The 19763-nt window shown below is 29.7% G+C and overlaps 1 protein-coding gene across 5 annotated transcripts in view; it reads right to left on the bottom strand.

The window, feature by feature from the left end:
* LOC118200183 (unconventional myosin-Ie-like) overlaps positions 1-19763 on the bottom strand; it is a 297322-nt gene that overhangs the window by 59038 nt on the left and 218521 nt on the right. For all 5 annotated transcript variants that reach the window (XM_085822569.1, XM_085822568.1, XM_085822570.1 and 2 more), the window contains 6 exons: positions 18424-18511; positions 10713-10802; positions 10547-10624; positions 4457-4541; positions 3001-3104; positions 2694-2826 (listed from right to left, as the gene is read on the bottom strand). In XM_085822569.1, coding sequence (XP_085678695.1) covers positions 2694-2826; positions 3001-3104; positions 4457-4541; positions 10547-10624; positions 10713-10802; positions 18424-18511 — 578 coding nt within the window. The remainder of the gene's footprint in view (positions 1-2693; positions 2827-3000; positions 3105-4456; positions 4542-10546; positions 10625-10712; positions 10803-18423; positions 18512-19763) is intronic.

Raw genomic sequence — 19763 nt, 5'->3', positions numbered from 1 at the left:
ACCAAGTGAGATTTGAGGTCATCTTTATGACTGAAATTTTTACCATTTATAAAGTTTTGTAAACTTGGTAATAAATGCTAATTAGATGATAAGGTCCAGGCTATATGGAGGATGGCACATCACTTTCCAACCAAGCTATAATAATTTCATATGTGCTGCTAAAGAGGAAGGCTTCGTATTAGCAGTGCAAAACACCATTCCTTTTCAATTTGCCAATTCTCGCCTTTTCCCTTTGACTGCTTTCTCTAACTTCATAAGTTCTAGGCAGTAAACATTTGAGCTGATTGTTTAGTTGCTTAGAAGCAGCTCAAAATACACAAACCCTTTGTAATCTCCACCACATTGACAGCATGGTCCTTTTCATGCATTATGCAACTTAGCTTTTGATATGATTTGTGCTGATTCTTCATGCTTGGACCCTGACCTTTTTCCAATTAATGTTATTGCACACAATCCATTTTTCATTGCCAGTGATAATTCATTTTCAAAAAGGGTTGATTGCATTAAGTTTGAAATGCATATAATACTGATTCATTGAGTGAATTTCGTTCAATTCATGTAAAACCCAAATCATCAATCTTCTTACTGAGTCCAAGACATCTTAGGTGATTGCCAATTATTGCATGTGATATATTTAACCATTTTGCAATCTCTCGCACAGTTATATGAAAATTCAATTCAATTATGGCTTTAATTTTTCATCATGAACTTCAGAAGGTCGGCTAGATCGTTGGTCAACTTCAAGTGAAAAATCTCTAGAATGAAATTTTGTAAACCAATTCTGACACATGCGTTCTGTTAAGCAATTATCACCATAAACTTCACATATCTCTTCATGAGCCACAGTTGCTTTCGTACCTTTATGAAAACAGAAAAATAAAATATGTCAAAAATGCTTATTTTTGCACCCCGTGTTACAATGGAATGTAAACTTACAGTTGTAAACAAAAATACATGGAATTTGTTTCTATTCCACCCCGAAAGTATCAGCAGCCAAATCTCAAAAGTAAAAGAAAATATAAGATTGACAAATAAAAATAATAATAATAAAAAACGAACATAACACTATCTATTTGTGCAAACGAAAATTACTTTCTTGACAACCCAATAGTTTATTTACCGATATGAGATAGCAAGCATTAAACATCTTTTACAATGAATCAAGATAATTACCTATTAAATCATCATAAAAATTGAAAAATTAATACTTTCAAAAATCATCATCTAAACAGCATCAGATTTTTTAAACTATAGCTAATCTGATTTCATGTACCAGTCTTATTTCATGTTTCCAATACTTTATTACTACTTACAAATTTAAGTGCTTTTCATCCTAGATGAATGCTGTCATTTATCAAATCAGGTGGTACCTAATTAATACATTCCAGATCCTTGGATGCATACCAAACAATTTTTTCAGATAATAAATAAAGGAAAAATAATTAATCCCTTCTTATAAAATAAATTCTTCTATTATGATTATAACACTCGTTAATACTAAAATACAAATGCAGTGGGTGAAATATATACTGTAGATAAAATAAGCATTCAACTTGATACTGTATATAGATGTTTTTATGTTATTTAGATCAAATGGAGATACCACATGGTCTCTTTCCTATCTTTGACAATTGTTTTATAATCAATTTCACCTCCTTCATAATATAAGTCGACTAACAGTGCATTTGTTTTTCACAATCATACACACCATCATAATTAACCTACAGTATATAACAGCCAGTTTACAGATATGCATGCCCTCTTTGTACTTTTCAACAATCTGATTTTTTTTTTTATCTCTATGACAATTCTACCAATTCTTCAGTTTGCTTAAGCCTTCTCATTAACTTTCCTAACTCACTGTGAAGAACTCATAAAAAATTATGTGGAAAAACACAAAACCACTAGAAAATTCAGTGTGGGTTGTTTGCTGATTAGTAGTAATATGCTTACTGATGCTCATGGGCAGCATCATCTTGAAAGAGGTAAACAAATGTGCACAGTCAGTGTGCGTTGTTTACTGAATAGCAGAAGCAGGAATACTGATGCTCATGGGCATGTAGTGTGCACAGTCAGTGTAGATTGTTTACTGAATAAAAGCAACAGGTTACTGATACTCATTGGCAGCCGCAGCATGGTCTTGAAAGAGGTAAACAAATATAGTGTGCACAACAAAAACTTTCGCTTCCAAACAGGACACATACTAAGTTGCAAGTATTTCAAAGTGGAAGTACATTGAGGTATCATTATATTTATTTAGTTACCGTCTAACATCTGTATTTAATTTTAGCATATTTGAGAACATTTAGATTTCATTGATGCTTATAAAAAGTCAAAGATATTACAAAAATGATCACATTAACAATATCAAACTTATCAGCAGAGCGAAAACATTTTAACTTTTATTATACTGTGCATTGATAACAAATATGAGCAGGATACATTACCTGACATAACACAAACAAACATAGCTTACAAACTAATATCATGCAACCTTACCTTAAAAATAAAAACTTTTTATGCAATGCTTACTGCTCCTATAATATTAAAATTATTGGAAATTAAAAAGAAAATCTTATAACACCTTCAGACTTCACAGAATAAAGTCAAAGAATTACAACTACATTTGACATATTCTTCAGCTTTATTACATTCACATAATACATTCATTTAAAGAAGGAAAGTGGGCTTACATTGATCATCTTCCACAACTGCATAATTTCCCTTTTCTATAAATGTAACATTGCCTAGATGTAAAATTCCTGCAACCACTTGTAGCACATTCATTTGATCCTCTTCAGACATGCCCATAATAGTCATTGCTTTCTGTAAAAAATATCAGAGATGGAAATAGTTCAAGTATGAAATTTTACAAGAAAACATGAGAGAAAATTCTGGCAAGAAACAGATTCAGATTATTCTTGACTGATAAAACCTTACATAAGTACTTTAAAAAAAAAAACTCAGAAGTTTAAAAATAGCACTTATTATTGTACATACTAATGTTTCTTGAAAGTCATGAGCATCATTTGTGCCTTCAACTTTGTATGCGCCACTTTGATTTAAATACCAGTAATAATCAGGATTCATAATACCTAAATTTTCTGCAAAAGAAGAGAAATATATTGTCATAAGGCTCTTCCTACTATCAAAACCAGTTATGTCTAAGAATCAGAAAAAAATCAAAAATCAAGAAACTTTTAACATAAAAATGAAAATTTTGGATTATATGGTAATTAACACAGGATAAAAAATAATGAGAAAATATTCTTATCAACTGACATTACAAAAAAAAAAAAAAAAAAAAAACTTATTGGTGATATGAATGATGAATGTGGCAGAAGTAATTTTTAGCCTAATGTTAATTTCACAAATTAGTTCACAAACATATAAAAATGTTAGTTGACATGTGTTTACGTGATTTATGTGCATAAAACATACAAAATAATAATGTTAATGAACTCCCAATATTTAAAATTTGATATTAATTACTAAGACAGTGTTCATTTAACACATATGATTAATACTACTGCCCTTACAAAAAAAAAACTAAGTCACGCTCTCAAAATACATTTAAACTACTAATAAAATACAGGTATTTGCAAATGTTATGATGGATTTTAAATATATTTACTTAATTAAGAAGGTGAAATACACCTACATATTTATTTTCCACGTTTTTCAATATTTCAACTAGACAGCTATCACAAAGTTTTTGGCATTTCCAAGTTTCCAAGTTTTTGGTCACAGTTTGCCATTAATGTCAATTCTGCCACTTTAAAGGGATTCAAGTTACATCTCACAAACATTCAAAGACAAAAAACGTTTCTCCATATGCATTACTCATGATCAGTTTTGTTTTCACAGTAGTTTAAATTATGGCTTTTAAGTACCTTTATAAATTTATAAAATCCAATTATGAGAACAACAACCTGCAGTAACTTCTACTTATTTGCAGTCTAACGAAGCTTTGTAAGCACCTAATAAATAACTACAGTAATGTTGCCTAAGAATTACACAAGTAAATCTGCTAATGATCTAAAATGATTATAGAAAGATATCACATGTGTGATGACTAAAATACTTTTATAATTTTACAGAACAACTTTAGAATTTAAATTAGTTTTACTCCAATTACAAGAAAGTAAATACATAACTTGTTAAAGACAAAGAATAACGAGGATTATATGTCTTGGTGAAATTCCTACTTAAATTTGATTTGCATATTTAACAAAAGAACATGAAACTTAAACATAAATATGTTACATATATGTAATGATACATAAATGATTTCCTTCAACATCACACATGAATCACGTAAACACATATCAGTTAATATTTTTCAATAAGGGAAATGAGCCATGAATGACATAAATACTCCTCACTGGTTTCAACCATTCAGCTTCTTCAAATACACCCCCCTCCAAAAGGATGATAATATAAAATAAGAACTTACGCTGCATATCTGAAGTAACACCAGCACATAACTGATAAAATATGTGAAAATTTCTTTCATATACATTTTGATTTACTACTCGTGACTAGAAAAAAAAGAAAAAAAAAATATTACAAAGAAATAAAATATAAATGACATTATAATAAAATTCTTTTATATTTTTTTTCATTATTAAGGCAGCTTCAAAGAATTTTAAATGAACCTTTATTATAGTCAAACCTTGGCTCACTAATTTAATTTGTTTTTGAAAGCCAGTTTGTCATCTGAAAAGTTTATTAACTGAAACAATTCTCTCCATACAAATTTATGTAAAATGAATTAATTAGTGCTTGAACCACAGATGATTACTTATTTAAATTTTGCAAAAGTACTTTATGCACAAGTCTAACATGAAACCAAAGGAAATAATTAAATTTAAGCAAAATAATAAGTAAATAAATAAATATATTGTTGCATGCGTACGGGTTCGTTTGGAATTGAATGTACAAGTCCGATGAAAAATGAATAAGATTTATTATTATCACAAATAAATAAAACACAATACTTCAGTTTTCTAAGATATTCCTGCAATATTACAATATCTCACAGTAATTATCTTTTAACTACTCAAATGTTCAAGAGAACTTAATTCAAAACAGCTAAAAAAAGCTAATCCGCGAATTCGCTACAGTCAACAAGAGTAGTTTTCTAAACAAACTCTTAAAACAACAACAAACTAACTAACTCCAATAATAACTACGAATTGAGAGGTTTTCCTCCTTTTATAAGATTTTAAATCGCACGCGAGAAATTTCTGGAATTTTCTCGAAAGCAAAAAGAGATATTTATTTATTAAATGTTAAATGCACGTGCTCTTGTATATTTAATTTTCTGGCTTAGCTTTTCTTTAATATTTGTCACGCACTGCACTGTGCGGGGAATAAAACAATTTAATTTATAATACAACTAACATTAGCTATTTAAATATGAAATCTGTAACACTGCCCCCTTCCCAAACAGTACAATCCCTGGACAGGATGCCAAACTTACAACTAAGGCATAAATGTAATAATAAAAATTACATTATAATAACAAACAACATGAACAATAAACGCAATAACTAAAAGATATCAAATGCTATCAAATACTAAATACAAAATACACATTTAGAAACAAAAAGGCCCATGGTCTTACACTATTTACAATTATTTACACTACGTACTATGGCCATAGTAATGAGCTAACCTGTCGTAATGAACGACTTTATGTTTAGAGTTCGAAGACTCGCGGATCCGAACCACGACGTCATTCTGCCTGTTTAGGACTGTGTGCGGACCATCCCAAGGTGACCGTAATTTAGGCTTGACTCCTTTTCATCGAATCGGGTTCCATAACCACACCTTGTTCAAGCCAAGTTGTTCCCTACGTGCAAGTAGGCAGTGTTGCCTACATTTCATTTGGTAAAGATGCAAGAAAATTATGTGCTATTGTAGATGTTGTTGATCAGAATAGGGCTCTGGTTGATAGTCCTGCTACTGGTGTCAAGAGGCAAGCAGTTAAGTTCAAGCGACTTCGTTTAACCAAGCTCAGACTAAAATTTCCTCACAGTACTTCCTCTAGAGTTGTACGAAAAGCATGGGAAGCAGAGACTATTACAGAAAAATGGAATGAGACATCCACAGCTAAGAAAATGGCTGCTAGACAGTTGAAAACAAAAATGAATGACTTTGATCGATTTAAAGTGTACAAAGCAAAGCAAGCGGCAAACTGCCTTATTAATGGTGAATACTTCAGATTAAAAAGCAAAGATAGAAAAAATTCATCCCATTCCCGACACCAAAAACTGTTTTGTGTGAACAGGTTTGTTTGGAATTGATTGCACAAGTCCGATGAAAAATGAATAAGATTTATTATTATCACAAATAAATAAAACACAATAGATATTCAGATATTCTCAGATATTCATGCAATATTACAATATCTCACAGTAGTTATTTTTTCACTACTTAAACATTCAAGATAACTTAATTCAAACCAACTAAAGAAAGCTAATCCGCGAATTCGCTACAGTCAACAAGAGCAGTTTTCTAAGCAAACTCTTAAAACAACAACAAACTAACTACAATACAGAACTGAGAGGTTTTCATGTCACTTATATAAGCTTTCTAAATGCGAGAGAATTTTCTAGCACTTTCTCGAAATCAAAAAGAGATATTTATTTATTAAATGTTAAATGCACATGCTCTTGTATATTTAATTTCCCAGCTTAGCTTTGCTTTAATATTCATCTCGCGCTGCACTGCGTGGGGAATAAAACCATTTAATTTATAATTCAACTAACATTAGCTATTTAAATACGAAATCCATAACACTGTAAATCAAAAAGACAAAAATATACTTTACTATATGAAGGGGGGAATGAACAGTGTACGTGGAAAGCAAATAGAAAAAGAAAGAAAGAAAAAAAAAAAAATTCTGACCAAATAAGGAGTCTCTTTCAATGAAAATATCAGGTAGAACTGCCTTTCTGGGACATTTTTCTCTGACCCTACTAGAGACTCTGCCTCCATATTTCTCAAAATTTGTTTCTTGTTGTCAATGTTTAAAAATGTTTCTAAAGTAAGATATAGCATTATCATCGAAATTGCATATACTGTAGCTTGCTATTGCTCTACCAGAATAATACCATTAAGTGAAAAATTTGCACACTGTTCTATTTTGCAGGCTGACGTAGGATTATCTTTTCTTCCTCCTTTTCCTATGAAAACATATCTTTTCCAATTGCTTTTTGTTACCACAACTTCATTGTCGCAGTTCTTGTTTCTTCAGTGTATTTTTATGGTCCTTTGGTAATTCCTTCCTTTATTCATTGTTAATTTCTAAGTCAATCTTAAAAACATAACATCATGAATTTTTTTTTTTTTTTAAAGAAAAAAGAAGAAAGAAAGAAAGAAAGAAAAATTAAAATGTCAAAAGTCTTCAAAGTCTGCTGTACAATCTGGCCATACTGTCTTCCAAACTAAATTCATGGTCTTGTAAGTCATTGCTAGACTTTGTTAATGAGAGGAAAGCAACAGAAAATATTAAAATACAGTTTCAGTTACATTCTAGCTTAGCAGTAAGTACATACTCATAAGCTAGTCCCTGAACATTAATTCTGTCATAAAGATTGGGCAGTTATTAGGTATTTTATCAGAACATGAAACACAAAGAGCCAATAATAGCTTCATAGGGATTTGAATGCTGGACCTTTCAATTGCTAGTGCTTCAAATTAATTTTTTATATTCTTCCCTATTTAAAGAAGAAAATTATCATTTTAGTTTTGATGCCACTTGTAGAGTCATCTGAAATTTTTAGAGCACGAAAAGTGAGATAATCCGCAGTGCCTACATTGGGGTTTGAGCCACCCAGATGGTACAGTGGTTAGGGAAGCCACCTGCCTGTGTTCGAATCCCGGAGAAGGCATGGTTGTAACTGTCCGTCCCCTTCATAGGAGGTAATGGTGGCCGCCTATTAGCTGCTTCTGTAATAAAATGGCCACCACTTCTTCCATCCTTAGGAGAGGCCAATGTAGAAAATGTAAAAGAACTGCCATTGGGGGGGGGAGAAGACAAGGGTTCAAATTCTGGAATTTGAAGTTGCTAGTTGAACATGCTTCCAATTACACTATGAAGGCACATGGTACAGACAAGGAAACTGTTACTTCAAAACAGCTTTGAAAATCTTAACTTGTTGACTTCAGTGTTTATTCAGTGTTCACTAATCATCACTCGAGGTGTTTTTTGCTCAGATAATTTGTTCATAGTCTGAATTGTTTGTGAAATGAGGCATTCAAAATCCCAGGTTTCACTATAACAATATTTAAAGTGCCATTTATTAACATTACTGGAAAAATAGCTCTCAGCTAAAACTTTTGTACAAATTAAAACGTTCAGTCGCTCACTGCCTTTATGTATAATGCAGAATCAAAAATTAGTAGAATTTATCTTGAATCTTTTATCTTTTAAAATATATCAATGATAGATGCAATGATTAAAATTCTTGGTACGGTTCTGTTATCGGGACCAGATAAAAAAATGTATAAATACATGCATGTTTGCATATATGTATGTACACTGCGCAAAACAAAAATGAGATAGATGTACACAGTGAAAAAAAAAAAAAAAAACTCACATTTCACTGGACCAACTGACGAAATTCAACTTGTGTTTTTCAAGTCTCGAAAGCGGGACAAAGGATATTTATTAGATTTACATATAGCATTGTTCTAATATAGGTATTTTGGCACAAAATCGGACTTTTCTGAAATGACATGCCAATTTTGTTCCATATTTCGATTCTATAACTCAAATTATGCCAAACTGCCAATTTTTGTAAAAATCGCATGAGTAGATTTTAAAAAATGAGCTCTCAAAATTTTATCTCCTCAATGTTAATTGAATTTGATGTACATTTATTAATACGTCTTTTTTTTTTTAAAATAAACTTACTTGATACTTACTTCCAGAATTTGAAATTTAGTTTCATGACAAATAGAATTCATACATTTTTTATGATTTATTTTAAAATTTTGTATTCTAATATAATTTTTATAAATTTTTTGAAAAAATTTTTGAATTGTAAGCTTTAAAATTTTTACCATCATCTTAAAGTAGATGTATTTTTAAGTACACCTGCAAAAAACTGGAGTTTTTTTTATTCAAAATTTCCAAAGATATATGTGATTTTACATATTGGCACATTTGAAATTTAGCATATTTGTTAAAAGTGATAATAACACCAAATATGGTTCATGCACTTTGTTCAAATTATTTGAAATAATGAACGATGAGTTTTTACAAAAATTAAAAAATCTAAAATTCAAATTTTAGTTTCTCCAATGGCAAACCTAAATGTAACAATCTTTTACGTAGTTTCGGCTGTGTTCTAATTGAAAGTACTTGAAAGTTTTAATTATTTCTTGTGGGCTTTTATTTCAATTCCATTTAGATTAAGTCTTTTCACTTATGTTTTCAGTTCTTTGGATAATGTTCTCTTTATTTAAAGGTAAAATTTTGATTTGAATCTTTTAATACAGTATTTTACTATTTCACTTATATTTTCAATTCTCTCTTTATTTAAAGGTAAAAAGTTTTGATTAGAATTTACATTGTTTTCTACCTTGCTTTGAAGATGGAGGGCCAGAATTTTTGGGTGAAATATTATAATTAAAATACACTGAAAGTTCATCAGCTAATTCTGGATGCAGAAAAGCAAGGACTTTTATGGAAGAGAGATTTCAACTGATTTCGGTGTTCCTCCTCCCGACGAAGTTGCACTGAAGTTGATTGATTTCCTCTTCTATTTCTTTAAATTTCATTTTCTTTAAATTCTCTTTTCTTTAAATTTCATTGATTTTTTTTAAATTGGGGTATTGTTTGCTTGAAATTTTTTGGTTTTAACATTTATTAAATTCTTTTTTGCCTTTATAAGATTATTTCAAATTTATTACTCGGTCTTTGTGAAAAATTGTTTCTAAATTTCTTACTTTATGTTTTTACTGATAATTTTTCAGCAGCTTAATGTGTGAAAATACTAGACATGATTATATTATGTTTTTTAAAAAAATTGTTTTGCAATTATGAAATATATATATTTATTTTTATAAAATTTGTATGTCCGGTATATTAATAAAGTAATAATTTAGTACAATAATAATAACATGCTAATAAAAATATTTTACATACAGTCAATTAAGTCAATGTTATTCTTAAGTAACACTATTTGATATTCTAAAATTGGTTACATATTCTGGAATTTAATTTTTATTAAATTCTACTTCACATTGGAAAAAACTGATTGTTTTTAATATGAGCAATAATTCTCTAAAAAACATGTTGGAAAACAATATAAATATGGATTTTATACATATTATACTATAAGTTAATAGTAATAGCTCAAAAGAGCAGTTTTAGCTTTATAATAATGACAGTCACGACATATATACATGCAAAATATAGCATGTATAAATGGATACCATAAGGAATCTTGCAGTCATCAAAGATTCATGTTTTGAAATTTTTATTCATGAATAATTTTTGAAAAAAATTCTAATAAGCTTGGAAAATTACCTTTTCAAGAAGAAAATTTGAAACTTTGCCACCTTCTGGCTCTCCACCTTTGCTAAACTGTATTTCAATATATTTTCCCTGATTAGATAGGAAAAAATATTAAATTACAGAAAACATGAAATTTCCAATACCAGAACAAAATATCGCATATAACAGCATTACTTACAAATCGTGATGAGTTATTGTTCCGTACAGTCTTGGCATTTCCAAAAGCTTCTAATAAAGGATTAGATTCTAAAATGATTTCTTTAATTTTCTGAAATAAAACATGCCAATATAAGCTTTGAAACCCAACACATTATTTTCTCTAAAAAACATGAATTTAGAAATGAATTTATAAGAAAAGCAAAACGCTAAATGCTAAAATGTTATAAAATACTGTCTTCTTTGAGATTCAAAGCAGAACCTACTTAGGAAGCTAATCAACATGTCATCCAATGTAATAAACAGAATGCATCAGTCAGTGGAAATGATCTAGGGCACTCTCTCTTCTCTAAAATTAATTGCAAGTTAAAGAATATGCTGTCCTTGATTTTAAAATGTTGAGAAATATTTATTAATGTTGCTAAAAGATGGATTACAAATCCATCTATTTGATTACTTAACACCTCCCCTTCTGGACATATGAGTTTTTTTTTGTTTTTGTTTTGTTTTGTTGTTGTTTTAGAATTCGAATTGCAGCATGCAATATAATATGTAGAGTGTAGTATGTTAGAAATAGTCGAGGACTGTAGTATGTAGTAATATGTTCAAAATATTTGATGGAACTATCGAGTTTTCATTTTTTTTTTTTTTTTTTATTTCTGCTATCGGATTTAAGCTTTTAGCCTACCTTATGTATATAGTATATACAGTACAAAGTCTATAATCCGGACCTCAAAGCTACTACAAAATAAACGTTTAATAAAGCAAACAAATAAATATGAAGCTTTTTTTTTTTTTTTTGTAAATTTTGACACCCTTTAGATCATAATTGCTCTTTATTTCATAAATTACACTTTCATATTTTTAATTTTATAATTTCTGCATGCCATCTTACCAGATTTAAATTGATGATTTATAATCCGGAAAAAAAACCCTAATCCAGAATCGCTGAAGTTCCGATGAGTCCGGATTACGGACTTTGTACTATATAATCATTTAAGTTTTAATTAAAAGATGGAAAACCCTCCATTCCATGAACCGCGTTCTTTGATTCTTGTTTTGTTTTGATTTCAATGATGTTTGCAACATGGTTCATTTGGCCATCAAGAATCTAATTAATAATTGTAAATTTGTGTTTTTCACTTTTGGATTTAGCACTTTGTGCACTGACTGCTCAGTTCTTTTTTAATAATTTACAAAAATGGAACAAAAGATGTTAAATAAAAATTGAGCACATCTATGTGCTTGTGTAATGCAAATTATTTAAAATGTATATGAATATTTAGAAGAAAAATAAGAGAAGTTAGAAATTTGATTGAAGATGACTTAAAATTAGAGTTAGATATTAAAACTTCTATGGAATATATTGATAAAATAATACTAACAAAGTCTAAAATCAACCGTTATTTAACACTCTGAGCGGCGTGATTCTTGGGATCTGTCATGAAGACCTGCATTTAAACAGAATTTATCAGCTAAATTTATATAATTATTCTTTATTTTCTTTATTTTCATAAACTTACATTCATTAAGATGACATTTACATTATTAAGAGAGCAATATATCTTAAATTATAAGCAAATATATAGCAAGTTACAAAAAATTTCATGATTGGATAAAGCCAGTCATGCTGCTCAAAGGATTAAAGAAATCCAATATTCAAAGTGTAAATGTGCATGTAAATCATTTATCATTCTAGGGAAGATGAAAGAAAAAGACATATTGATGGTGACGTAAATAACCCAAAATGTTTATTGCCAAATTTTATGAGGACTATACCGATTAGATGAATTTTTCGAATTAATTCAAAGTTATGATTCATGATAATGTTTATGGAATCGAAAATTTTGATTATTTGAAAAACCTTTTGTGGAAAAGCACGATAGGAAAACCTATTGTGGAAAAGCATTGGCTATCAAAGGTTGTCTCTCAATTTCAGAGGCTAATTATGATTAGGCCATAGACACTGTTATAAATAGATTCAATCAAAATGACTAAATTATCATTAGGCAAATCTCTAATTTCTTAAATTTAAATTCTATTCAAAATTCAATTAAAGTGACAAAAATGCAAATAGTTTATGATACAATTAATATTCAAATTAAAGAATTTTAGCATTTGATGTGAAACTAGAAATATATTAATCGTTTATCCGAATTATAATGTTTCCAAAGATATAACCTTTGAATTTCATCATACGAATAATGGAAATTCTCCAACTTCTGTTTAAACAAATTTCTATACTTTTTAAAATTAGAAATAGAATAATGAGAGAAAATTAATTATCTTCTTCACGCAAGCTAAAGGCAGAAATGAAGAGTATTAACAGACATCTGCCAGTGGTGAAACATAACAAGCTGTAACAGTATGTGAATTTATCGCCACATCAAATAGAAACTACACTTTTTTTTCACAAAATCATGACTCAGAAACCTGTACAATGTTTACAGGTAAATAAAAAAAAGAGAAATTTTGATGCAGCAGGTGCTTTTCAGGTTTTATGTCCAGTTTGATAGTTAAAAATACAGTGACCGATAAAAAAAAATATTTTATCAGTTTCAAATTAAACAATAGAATGATGAAATCATTTCATCCATTTCGTAGTGTAAATAACTTAATACTACAACATTTTACAGATTTGCATGATAATAAAAGTAACAACAGCTAAGGAAAAAGAGTTTGCTAGACCTCTCTTAAAAAGATTTTGTACTCGCGAGTTAGCCAACAAATTAAACCTTGAAGTTGTAAAAAAAAAAATTGACTGTCTATACTTTCTGAAAACCCCTCCCCCTCCCCCCAAAAAAAGATTAATTCAAAAGAAGAAAGCAGAAATTGAAATAATTTTGTTTTTACTGTTCTTTTAAAAATTCTCCAAGATAAGAAATTCATCACAAATTTCCCATAAAACATGTCCATTAGGTGTTAATACAATGAAGATATTTTCAATTTCATCACATAATTTCTGGAAACTATAGGCCTATAAATCTTGCTTTTAAAATAATAATCTATAAATCTTGCCTTTATGCCTTCTAAGCTGCAAATTAAAAAATTTGAAAGATCCCTACCAACTCAGCAAGAGCGAGAAGATTTTAAGAAAAAATTCAGAAAACATTATAAAATGAATTTGAAGAGAAAAACTGGTGCACATTTAAATATTCTAAAATAAATACACAAGGAAAAACTCTTATTATGCAAAAATATAAAAGAAGACAAATGAAATTAATTTTTAAATAACTGCAGTAACTTTTTGTTTTTTCTAAGAAATGTTTTAGAAATTCTACTCTATAGGATTTGTTTGCTCTCTACCTTGTTTAGTTTTCAAAATGAAAATATTCCAAAGTCAACAACATTATCAGTTTAAAATATCGTGGGAGAAAAATAAAAACATTTTATTTTAATCTTATTTCTTAATTATAATATTATATAACTATTTTTATGATATTTATCGATGTTATTATGTTATTATGCTTGTAAAAGAAATTGCCAAAATTTCGCAAACCTCCAAATAAAAAATGTACAAAAACTGATCTTGAAATCGCCAAAATATTGATAAAATGCTAAATTTAACTCCATATAATAAAAGCACTCATATTCAAAAAAGGGACAAGTTGTATCTGATGTACTATTTTATGAAATCTTTATTAGCAAGAAAATTATTTCGAATTAAAGAAATTATTTCGAAATGTTTATGTTTCAAAAGAGGGAATGTTGGGCTTAAAACTCGAGTATCTACTATTAATATTAAAGGAAAGAATTCAAATGTTAACCCATTAAATACAAATTTATCAATGCATCACCAAAAAATATTCCTCCAAAATGTTATTTCACACTAAAATGGCAGTTATAAAAAAAAAAAAAACAGACAGAAATGTCAGATAAGTAAAATTAAGGACCTTTTGTTGGTTTTGGCTTAAATTAAGGACTTTTAAGGACCAAAAATCTAACACCTCTTTAACTTTCAATACAGTTGTTATTGAAGATTTTATTTTGGAACAAGCAACAAAATTTGGAGACTTTGATAATTCAGGACTTCTTGATAAGAAGAAAAACTTCATTTGAAAATGAAGTCAACAAAAATTTCAAATCAAATATAATGTACAATAATTCTCAATATACAGTTAGATTGCCTTGGAAATGCAATACATCAAATCTAAATGATAATAGGGAAGTCACGAAACAAAAATTCAATCGAATTAGAAAACCATTTGAAAAAAATCCTAATCTATTTTTTCCAATACCGAAAAGTGTTAGAGGATTGATTGAAGCAAAATATTATTGAATCAGTCACAGATGTTTCAAATGAAGATGATGCCCCCATATAAATTATTTACCCCCACATGGAAGTTATATACAAAGGCCAACCTAGGAGTAAATTAGATATTGTTTATGATGCGTCTTCACATACCTCAGGTTCCGACTGTCTACATGTTGGGTCAGATATATATTCAAAAAATATTTTAAATCTTGTTGAGATTTAGGTGCAATCTAATAGCTTTCACCACAGACATAAAATAAGCCTTTTTACAGATTCTCATGCATGAAAAGGATAGAGATGCATCCCTGTTTATGTTCTCTGAATTTCCCACCGATGAAACCATTTTTTCTGACATATACAGTGTAACAGCTTTAATATTGTTAATGATCTCTTGCGCATTTGAAACAGATGAATAATAATGTACAGGTTACTGGCAATATTGAAACACAGGCTTGAGGCATGTGGTTCTTGCACGAAGCATGTAATTATTTTATTTTAAATAAGTATATATGTGTTTTCTCTTCTTATTTGTATGTGCGAAAGAAGTATCACAGTCTTCATTATTTTGGAGGCACCGGCCAACATGGAATAATCGTGTGTATTTTATTTTATTAGTTCATCACTGAACATAATATAAGTGATACTAGATTATTACTTCCTATTAATATTGAATTGCTTTATTTTATTAGTTCATCACTGAATGTAATATTAGTGATACCAGATTATTACTTCATGTTAATATTGAATTTCCTTATGTTATTAGTTCATCAATGAATGCAATATTAGTGATACCAGGTTATTATTTCCTGTTAATATTGAATTGTCTTATTTTATTACTGTATTGGATATTATTTTTAATATTCATTTTAGTTGTCCAAACAGAAGACCTATATATTGCACTATGTTGTTATTTTTATTTTAGTCATAAATAATGTGGTAGAGAGTATGAACTTCATATAATTTAAATACTTTATTTTTGAGGTTTACGTATTTAACAGAGTGCATTTAACCTTTTCACGACGGCGCACCTTTGTTTAAGACGCTTGTGCGGGATGGAAGGGAATCGAAGGCAGTCACCGTACAGGACAGAGGTTTTGCATCACTAAACTTAATTTTATAAAAAAAGATCAGAAAAAAAAAGTTTCGCTTCTAGTATCATAATTTTTTGTATTCTTTTAGATTATTACTTGAGCTTTTATATATGTTAAAATTAGCACATAAGGTTTTTTTCTTTATTTTACATGAAAATAAACTTAAAAAATTGCTTGTCTTGTAAAATAATTTTCGGAAGCGCAATTAAAATTATTCCAAAGTTTTAATGGATAAAATCCATCAATAAAGTTTTTGAATTAATAAAAAAACACAATAAAGACTATTTACAGTAAGAAGTAACAAAATTTAAAATGAAGACTGTGGTAAATCTCGAAGTACGGAGAAGTATAACTTTCTAACTCTTAGAAAAAGCATCACTTTCTAACTCTTTAGAAAATGAATCATCACTCTCATCTGCGTTGATTAAATGGTTCATTGACCATACAAGGGTATTCTTCCTCTGATAAATAGCGCCTTTCCGCTATAATAGACTGGAGGTGAGGCTTTCGGAAATAAAAAGAGCAGAAACGGAAATATATCTGAAGGGCAATGCAAAACGTATTTAAAGAGCTCACCTCTGTTTACGTTTTCCCTCCCCCCACCCTCGCAAGAGCTGATGAGTAAAATACCAAAGTCAAGGTCAGGAACTTAAAACTGTGTTCATTTCAAAAGTAATGGACATAGGATGCCATCTAGTGGCCTTCAGAAAAACGTTCCAGCTTAAAATGTGCATACGCATCACCCGTCCTCTGAATGCAATCTCTAGCGATGCGTGGATGGGACGCCGGCTGTAAGAGACGTTCTTAGGGAATGCGTATGGGACGCCTGTCCTGAAAGGGTTAATTCAGTGTTTCTTGACTGCATTAATTAAAGTAATTGATTTGAGCTATTTTGAGGAAGTATAAAGAACACAGTGTTCGTTAATTTTAAACACAGAAACAATGTTTTACTTAGGAAGAGCTCAAAAGGAAGATTTGTAAAATCTCGTGGCTGAATTGGGTGTTTTGTGACTGAAGATTTGAAAATAGTTGACTTAAAACAGAAAATTGTTGACAGCAGAGATTATGATGAAGTATTTGTCAAAGGAGTCTTAGATACAATAATAGAACGGAAAGGGAAAAAGAAGAACGGAGAGTGAAGAACATAGGAGACAGGAAGAAGCAGAAGAGCTGTGAAGGAAAGAACAGTATGAATTAGAGAGATTAAGACTTGAAGCAGAGACAAAGTCTCAAACTGCCGGACAGGTCCGGCTGAAAACAGAGCTGCATCACCTTATGCAGAAATTCGATGACAAGAAAGGAGATATCAGTTTATATTTGCTATTGTTTGAAAGGCAAGCAGAATGGGCTCAAATTTTCAAAAGAAGAACTTGTATCTCATTTACTAGGACTACTTCCTTATGAAGTAACACAGTTAATAGCTAGAAAACCCTCTGATAAAACTAAAGACTATGAACACGTAAAGAATTTATTGTTAAGATGGTTTAAGCTAAGCGCAGAAAAGTTTAGGCAGAAAGAAAGACATCAAAAGAGTACCAAATCCGCATAGGTGGATTTCAACTATGAAATAGAAAAGTATTGCAAAGAATGGGTAACTAGTCTCCACGCATCTCATTCCTTTATTCTCATTTTGTTTCGATTTTGATGACTTCTGCATCAGTGTAATTAATTGTTCCTTATCTTACCAAAAGTTTTTAAATGAAAAAACAGTTCTGTAACATGTGGGATTGACACAAGAAGGAAATGGGCATAACTCTGACCACCTACAACAACAACTTTTTTTTTTTTCAACCCAAATAAAACACTCATATTGTTCATATTTTTAGTGTGATCAAAACTACAGTTTGAGAGTTACTTATGAGTCCTTTGTCAAATAAGCATCATGGTATTATTTCCAGCTGTTCAAGAGATATTTAATCACAGGATATTTTTGACATCCCTAAGCATTAACAAAAGCATCTTGTTTTGAATTATTAATAGATTTAACGTATGCAAAGCACCAATTACTGATCACTTAGGAAGCCAAAAATGCTGTGAATAACATCTCAGATAATGGGAAACTTATTTTGAAGATATTAGCATGAAACATAAAGCATTTTTTTTTAAATGAAATACTATCTTGTAAATGAAAGCACATAAGCAAAATTATACACAGAATCTTATTAATGACACAAAATATTATATCATGATATAAAACACATGCATGCATATGCATAAATAAACCACCACCACCATTTTTTCACAGCTGCAAACAAAACTGATCAAGAAAACATAAATATCACAAGAAAACTGCTTAAAAGACATTATAACTGCAACTGAAAAAAGAGAAACAGTTATAGTTAAGGTCTGGGAACATACACTTCCATTTAACAATCAATAATACACACCTGAACTCGAGATCCACCACCTGACACTTGAGAAATGTAAGACATAATATATTTGGCTGCAACAGTTTTTCCAGCCCCACTTTCTCCACTGCAAGATAAAAGACTTAATAAGATAAAAGACATAAATCACATTAAAAATGCACTTATTTTTCAATACATAGAAAATTTTATTGTTTGAAAAAGCAATATCTTTCTAATCTATGCTATTTACCATGAACATATGTAAGTTATAAACAAGATAAAATCTTCTAATAGTTAAAACACATAATTTTGCATAATAATTTTGGCATTCAATATTTAAGATAAATGACTTGTATTTTTGAGGTGTTGGGAAAAGAATTCTTCAGTAATACTAAAAGCTGAGATAGGTAATGCAAAGGCAGAAAAACTTTGACAGAATCCTAAAGAATTTTCACTCACTCTGTAGGATAAACTGCATATGATTTTATCATTCTAGCTTCATTGTTGAAAATGTAGTTGGTCTTTTAAAAGGACTTAACTATTACATTAAGTGTAGAACCTTTAATTTTCAACTTACTAAAGCACAATGAACATTTTATTAATAGGAAATTTTGTTCTACAGGGACTACATAAAAAAATTATGATTTTATTTTTACAGAATCATTTCACACACAATATTGACATCCTTCTCATAAATTTTCAACCTTATTTAAAAAAACCATCTAATTGATAATATACATCCCAAATTCAATATTTAAAGAAAAGCGGGAAAAACTCATAGCTAGCCTTTTTGGTTATTTTGAATACCACAATTTAACCCTTAACGATTACTTAAACTTTTCATTAAAATAATAATAATAATTATTATTTTTGAAGTAAAGAAGTTACTAGTAATTATTCAATGGATTTTTGAAATAAACCCTTTCCTCTGAAACTTACTGAATACAATTTGTTTTAAAATCATTGTTCTGAAGTTATAACAAATTTATACATCAGCTGCAGATACATACTTGGCGACTGCAGGAAGATCAACTGAAACTGCTAAAAAGCAAAAACATAACCTTCGATGCTCAGCTCCATCTTGGCTTGAACTTGAAAATGCCGTAAAAATGTGGGTGATAGATTAGAGGAAATCTGGGATACATGTTTCAACTAAAATGATAATCAATGAAACTAAAGAATTTGCAGAAGAACATGGGAATCAGAACTTTTCAGGGTCTGAGGGTTGGTGCTACAGGTTCATGAAAAGGCAAGGCTTATCAATGAGCACAAAAAAACTATTGCACAGAAAATGCCAGCAGACTATGAAGAAAAAATACTAGCATTTTATAGGTTTGTTATAAATGCACGCAAGAAAACTTCTTTTGAGCTCGGTCAAA

Source organism: Stegodyphus dumicola, chromosome 8, assembly GCF_044657685.1.
Source record: "Stegodyphus dumicola isolate Sdum_Otavi_A_Nest chromosome 8, ASM4465768v1".
NCBI lineage: Eukaryota > Metazoa > Arthropoda > Arachnida > Araneae > Eresidae > Stegodyphus > Stegodyphus dumicola.
Note: the sequence above shows the minus strand (reverse complement) of the source record. Positions and strands in the feature narration are given on the sequence as shown.